Source organism: Brassica oleracea, chromosome C3 (assembly GCF_000695525.1).
Source record: "Brassica oleracea var. oleracea cultivar TO1000 chromosome C3, BOL, whole genome shotgun sequence".
Taxonomy (NCBI): domain Eukaryota; kingdom Viridiplantae; phylum Streptophyta; class Magnoliopsida; order Brassicales; family Brassicaceae; genus Brassica; species Brassica oleracea.
This window is the reverse complement of record NC_027750.1, coordinates 19,107,499-19,114,884: the sequence shown is the minus strand read 5'-3', so window position 1 is coordinate 19,114,884 and position 7,386 is coordinate 19,107,499. Positions and strand designations below refer to the sequence as shown.

At 31.2% G+C, this 7,386-nt stretch overlaps 1 protein-coding gene across 1 annotated transcript; it reads left to right on the top strand.

Moving 5' to 3' along the window:
• Positions 1 to 310: 310 nt before the first annotated feature.
• LOC106330044 (phospholipase D gamma 1-like) lies at positions 311 to 3,431 on the top strand. The gene is made up of 8 exons (XM_013768608.1): positions 311 to 1,236; positions 1,352 to 1,471; positions 1,555 to 1,749; positions 1,842 to 2,093; positions 2,187 to 2,255; positions 2,332 to 2,541; positions 2,681 to 2,878; positions 3,025 to 3,431. Exons 1-8 carry the CDS (start codon positions 403 to 405, stop codon positions 3,331 to 3,333), a joined length of 2,187 nt encoding a protein of 728 aa, XP_013624062.1. The 5' UTR covers positions 311 to 402; the 3' UTR covers positions 3,334 to 3,431.
• Positions 3,432 to 7,386: the final 3,955 nt, after the last annotated feature.

Here is a 7,386-nt window from a genome sequence, read left to right as displayed (position 1 = left end):
AGTTGTATTTCATGGACCATAAGGTCTAGTATTTATATATTGGTATATCTAGTAGGGCAAGGATATATTCGTTTTTCATATTTATCTACTTAGGAAGTATAACATATTCCAATAAACCCTTTCTCAAGTTGGAGCATATAAGTTAGTTATGCCCAACTTGAAAATGAAATTGTCAAACTCCTTGGGGCCCAATGCTTTCTATAAATATCACTAGTTGTGCTCAAGTCAACGCCCCTTCCTCTATATATAGTTTATAGATTTGGTATGAATCTGTATCTCAAAGGGTTTCACTAAACTTTTCTTTTGTCTTGTGGGTTGTGCTCAAGATTTGATCCAACTACTGAAAGTTTCCTTGTTTAGTATTTTTTCTTTTTCTTTTTTTTTTTGTTTAAACCGAAACTAATGTCCATGGAAGGGTCAAGTACCGGCTCTGTGAGGGGGGAACTGTTACACGGTAACTTAGACATTTGTGTTAAGGAGGCTAAAAATCTTCCTAATATGGATCGGCTCGGGAAGTTTACGAGGAACAATACAAGTGATCCGTTCGTGACTGTCTTTATCGCAGGTGCAAAGATTGGCACAACTTTTGTTATCAACAACAATGAGAATCCTGTGTGGATGCAGCATTTCCATGTACCGGTGGCTCACCATGCCGAGGTGGTTAAGTTTGTGTTGGAAGACAGTGACCAACTTGGAGCCAAGTTCATAGGAGATGTTGGAATCCCAACAGAGGAGTTGTGTTCAGGGAATAGGATCGAAGGGCTGTTTCCGATACTGAACAGTAGTGGGAAGCCATGTAAAAAGGGTGCTGTGTTGAGTTTGTCTATTCAATACTCTCCAGTTGAAATGATGAAAGTTTACCAAATGGGTGTTGGTAATGAGTGCGAAGGAGTTCCCGGTACATATTTCCCTTTGAGGAAAGGCGGTAGAGTTACTCTATATCAAGATGCTCATGTTGAAGACGGGACACTTCCGAGTGTAGATCTCGATGGTGGGATGAAGTATATACATGGAAAGTGCTGGGAAGATATGGCTTATGCGATTAGAAAGGCAAAGAACTTGATTTATATCACAGGTTGGTCAGTTTACCATCCGGTTAGGCTGGTTCGTCGCAATAATGATCCAACCGATGGTACATTAGGGGATTTGCTTAAAAAAAGATCTAAAGAAGGTGTTAGAGTGTTGCTATTGGTGTGGGATGATCCAACTTCAAGGAGCTTTCCAAAGTACAGAAAAGTAAGTGCCCAACTCTTATAAACTATAATAATAGTGCAAAAATGGTTCTATAATATGATGTATTATATGAAGCAACAATCCTTTTGTTGTTTTTAACGTGGTTGTATGCGCGCAGCAAGGAGTTATGAAAACAAGCGATGAGGTGACTCATCATTTTTTCAAGAACTCGTCAGTGCAAGTGATTATTTGTCCTAGATCAGATGCTGAAGGTCTCCACGGCTTAGTAAAAAAAAATGTAAGATGCTCAATGATTACTGCATCAATTCTTAAACTCTTGTATGTATAGTTTAATCATCTGAACTTTGCTGTGATGATCAGGAAGTTGAAACTTACTACACACATCATCAAAAAACTGTGATTGTAGATGCTGATGCTGGTCAGGGCCGACGAAAGATCGTAGGATTTGTTGGAGGACTAGACGTGTGCAACGGACGTTTTGATACTCCTAACCATCCTCTCTTTACGACATTGAAGACACTCCATAAAGATGACGTCCATAACCCAAATTTTGTGGTAACCATTTTTGGAGTTTAGATACCACATCTGTTTAAATAATCTTTAAATTTTTTTTTTGAACGAAAAAATCTTTTAAATATTCATATTAGCCTAATGCTGAAGATGGACCAAGACAACCGTGGCATGATCTACACAGCAAAATTGATGGTCCAGGTGCATATGACCTGCTTACTAATTTTGAACAACGCTGGGAAAAAGCTATAAAAAAACAACACAAAATTTGGAAACATCGGTCGTGTTCTGATGATGTTTTGCTTAAGATTAACATGATACCTGAAATCATGGGACTATCAGAAGCTTCTTCTACTAATGATAGTGATCCAGAGTCTTGGCATGTTCAGGTAATTGAGAAATGTGATGCATTATAGTCATATGTGGTGGTGCCAAAAAGATTAATCAGAAATATGATGCATTAAATCATCTCATTTCTTTAGGTTTTCCGTTCAATTGATTCAACCTCAGTAAAAGGATTTCCAAAGGACCCAAAGCAGGATACTGGAAGAGTAAGCACAACTCTGATTCATTAACCTTGTCAATCACCAACAATGTTTCTACACTAGACATATACTGATTCTAAATAATGTGAACAGAATCTTCGATGTGGGAAGGCAAATGATGTATCAAACTATATACAAGGCACTTGTGGAAGCTGAACTTGATGGTCAGTATGAGCCACAAGACTATTTGAACTTCTTCTGTCTTGGAACCCGAGAGGCTTCTGATGAAACAGTTAGCAAATATAGTTCTCGGAATCAACCTAAGAAAATTGCAAAGCCAAATGCCGCACAGGTATATATATATTATGTGTATGTTTTGATGACTTGTTTTTTCTGCTAAAATTTGGTGCAAAAATTGTTAATGACTCCTGTTGAAATCTTTGTTTTAATTAATGACATTTTTTTCTCACTAAAACAACTAAATAATCCAGGTGCAAGCTTTGAAGAGTCGAAGATTCATGATATATGTGCATTCCAAAGGTATGGTAGTGGACGATGAGTTTGTCTTAATTGGTTCTGCGAATATCAACAAAAGATCATTGGAAGGAACTAGAGACACTGAAATCGCCATGGGAGGGTATCAACTACACCATTCATGGGCTAAGAAAGGCTCTCGTCCTCGTGGTCAGGTAAAAAATCTTTCAAAGACGTTTCAATTAGAGTTTGCATGCTTCTTTGGCTTCGTGTAATTATTGGTCTACATAATTTATTACATGATCTCTATAATATCTCTTATAAAACATGGTTTGTTTGCATATTCCCCCGTCTCATGCAGATCTATGGATACAGAATGTCGCTGTGGGCAGAGCATCTAGGGTTTCTGGAGCAGGGTTTCGAGGAGCCAGAGAACATGGAATGCGTGAGACGAGTTAGGCATTTGAGTGAGCTCAACTGGAGACAGTATGCAGCAGAGGAAGTCACAGTGATGACAAGTCATCTTCTAAAGTATCCAGTTCAAGTCGATAGAACAGGCAAAGTAAGTTCTCTTCCTGGATGCAAGACATTCCCCGATGTCGGTGGCAAGATCATAGGGCATGTTTTATGGGCTGGAACGAAACCTATTCATCTGGAAGTTACCTTGTAGTGCCAACATCTGTTCTATATTTCTCCCTTTTCAAGAAACCTCTTGAGTGTGATCTGAATAAAAGCGTACTTAAAGAGTCGAATTGTGGTTTCTAAATCTGTGAGCAAATTGTATTCATTGCAATGTTAATAGGTGTTTTGTCCTTTACATGCATGCCTAATAATTTTACAAAAACTTATAAATAGATATATTTTCAATTCAAAAACCATTAGAATAAATTGTTTTCATATTTTTGAAATATTTAATAACTAGATGATAACATGCGCGCATGCGCGGGGTGAGTTTTTATACTAATGTTTGTCTAATAAATGGTTTTAACATTTTTGCAACACTATCTAGCTATTATATTGTAAGAATAAGATATTTGAACTATTTATTACAAGTTTTCTGGTTTATCATTTATTAAATCAAACAGTTCTTACTTTATACGTAGTTTACATATACTAGAATGATAAATTATTATATATATTATTTTTATCGATATACTCCTAAGTAACTAAACCTCAAAAGCGTAGGTTAATAAAATAAGTAATTTTTTTTATTGTTCTAGAATTAGATGATTATTAGACCGAACTAGTGAATATATACTAGACAAAAATTTATATTTCGAGTCTTTACTTATATTCTATAACAGTTTGATATATTAGATTTGAACACTAACCTGTGACTAGATTTGCCGATGATTTTCTTCAAAAATTTGATTCCTAAATATGTATATGGAATGGAACTAATTTCTACAAATGTCCATATTTTTAAATTGACACTTATGTAATTCACCAAATTCATAGAATAAGTTAAAACAAAAAACTCAGATCAATGAAACAGAAACGAGAACCAAAGAACAATTTTATAGAAGTAGAAAATGAAATCACTTATGGAGAGTCAATAATAAATTAATCGAGAGCTGAAAACCTAATCCCCTTTCGTCATTTTACAATCGATATTGCCTATTTGGTTTTTGTGATTTGTGTCAGTCGCAAAACTTAATTTTATTTTGTGCATATGAAGTTTTGAAAATAATTAACATGAGCTGTAATAGAAACAAATATTAGACGAATGATCAAATCTCTCATTGTTCGAACAAACTCAAAAGGAGGTGATTGGAATTTTGTCATGATATTTCATTAAAAGCCTTTTAGGAATAAAAATCAAGACTAAAATATTTAATCTGAATGAAATAATATATACTAGTATTAATCAAATGCTTCGCATGGGAATACTCTTACTTTTAAATAAAAACAAACTTCAGTTTCATATATAGAACTAAAATGACATGTATAGTTAACTTTAGACTCTAACTGGTAAATTGATTTGGAATTAATGGAACTAAAATAGATGGAATGGAATACAACAAAAAATGGAATGGAATACATTTCATTCATTCATGAACAATTTTGTTATGGAATACTTTTCTTAGTATTTTATCAAAATATTTTTGGAATTGGTGGAATGACCATTCCATTCCATTTCATTCATATCAAATGGTAAGGGTGTAACTAGTAACAACTAAAAGGAATATATGGAATAATAGGAATTATTATTTTTGGAATTTAATGGCATGGAATCAGCATTCCACTTATTCCAAAACGTTTTTGATTTGGAATGATTTTTCAAATGATAGTTAATTTTTTTTTCTGGAAGGGTATGGAATGTTATGGAATGAAATGAAATACACATTCCATTTTTTAATTATAACTGGTGAATAATTAAGCATTCAGAAAGTTTTAATTCCAAAAAAATGCATTCCATTTGGAATCAATGGAATCCACCATTCCACATCATTCTGTTCCAAAATATTGTAATCTAGTTGCACCCTTAATTTATTAGAAGGAGATGCATATACATAACACATGGAGATACAAAATGAGAAGTATGGTATTTTTTCCCTTCCAAATTTCGGGTTTTTAACCATTGTTTGAAGTTATATATATTTCGAGAGCAGAAACATCAAAATTTTACCTTACTGAATATATCAAATTATTGAAAAATTGATTGTCTCCAGTGCCTATTATTCCTGGCAGTCAAGACTCAGGAAGATGCAATAGAGTTGAAAAACGAATCTCTTATTATGGTATATTGATATATCAGACATATGAAAACGCATGGTGCAATACTTTGTTACCTTTGTTGATGATAAATTTTTGTTTTCCAAACTTTTATAAAGATCTGAAACAGGAGTATAACTAGTTTATAAGTACTTTGATAAAAAAAAACTATTTTACAAGAACAATATTTGATATGGAGATAAGAAACGATGATTGAAACTGTGAGAAGATAAATAAAAAAACAGAAGAGCAATGGTGGAGGTTGAGGAATAATTTATGAGTCTATTGAAAATATTTATAGGAGAAGAAGACAGTTTGATATCGTGGTCAATTGAAACGTGGGATGAATGTTTTTGAGAGAAAATATGAATTTAGATAGTTGATGTTGCAGAAAAATAAATAGGGAGAAAATTATTTTTTGAATGAATTAGAATTCTTTTCTGTAAAGTTATGCCATGTGTCCTAATTTGATTGACTAAGTGACTTGTGATTTCGTACATAAAAAATATACATATATAGTGTTTCCAATATTAAAAATCATTTCGATTTGAAGAAGCGTATTTCTGAGATTGTGAGGTTTAAATAACATACTAGGATGAGACCTGCGCCTTGCTCAGCGTAAATTTATATGAAAATTATTTAGGAAATATCGTATGAAAAAAAATCTATATTATTTATCGAATTAATATATTTGGCCTTAAACAATTTTTTAAAAACTTTTTTTAATTACATAATTTGTTTACTAATGAACTGATCCCATTTAAAAAATATATTTTAGGTCAAAAAATTATTTATCGCATAAAAACCTAACATTTAGGTCGAAGAATCTCATGCCTACTATTTGGTTACAATAAAACTATGTCAGCTCGGTTTTATATCATAATTTAGAAATTTAAAAGTTAATTATGGTTATAATAAGTTTACATTCACGTGTCAATCATATCTATCTTTGATATTTTTCTCTTTTTAGTGTCATTTTGGTTATTGCTCGATATAAAAATAACTAAGAAATCAGTTACTATTATGTAATAAATTGGGTTGCACATATAAATCAAATGACCGATCTTGTTTATTCGCAACCATTTTAGAATAAATAAATCAAAACAATCAATCTTATCTATCGTATATGATATATAATTAAATTTAAACGATATGAAGTGTATATATATATATATAAATATATATATTAACATAAATACCTATTAAAATAAAATTATTTATTTATATGATTTTATTATCATTGTATACAAAAAAAAATTAAATATTGATCACAAAAATTTATGTGAGACTTTTAACAGTTTTAGTAATTTTTAATTGTTTTGAAAAATTCAAAATACAACATATAAAAAAATCAAAATTTTTAATATATGGTTAATGTAATTGTGTAACTTATTTTAAGAGTAAAGAATTAAACAAAAATGATAGAAAACATACATATTATTAGCAAATCTTCATTATTTAAAATCATTAATTACTATATTTATCATAATCACATTAGGTAATTCCGTAGGTTTTATTTAAGGAAATAATATATAATAAATAGTCACCTTGCTTTAGTTAATATCATATGATATCATATAGTTGGTATTAAATGTTTCTAATGAGATATAAAAATCGAATTGGACCAACATGTTTTTCAATTTCAATGTGAGGCTGACACGTAGGATTAATTAACTACCTAATTGATTGACACATAAACAAGGGGTCTTTTTTAATTATTACAAAATTGAGATTACATCTTTTCAAATGTTCCTCAATTAATATATAGGGGATTAGAAACCACATTTAGAAAATAATAATTTGTATACATAAACTATATACATTAAATTAAACACATAAATCAAAACCAATACCTTTTGTTTATTTACAATCATGTTTTTGGTAAGCAAATCAAAACAATCATTTTATTTACTTTATATAGTATATAGTTTAACTTCAATGACATTGACATATATATATATATATATATATATATATATAGTATATTTTACTGTAAACATTTATTTAT

Bases quoted from the DNA above. Each gene is read 5' to 3' on its own strand.
- LOC106330044 (XM_013768608.1), top strand. From the start codon at position 403: ATGTCCATGGAAGGGTCAAGTACCGGCTCTGTGAGGGGGGAACTGTTA. The intron at 1,237-1,351 runs GTAAGTGCCCAA...GTATGCGCGCAG, and splicing joins GCTTTCCAAAGTACAGAAAA to CAAGGAGTTATGAAAACAAG. The intron at 1,472-1,554 runs GTAAGATGCTCA...TGTGATGATCAG, and splicing joins ACGGCTTAGTAAAAAAAAAT to GAAGTTGAAACTTACTACAC.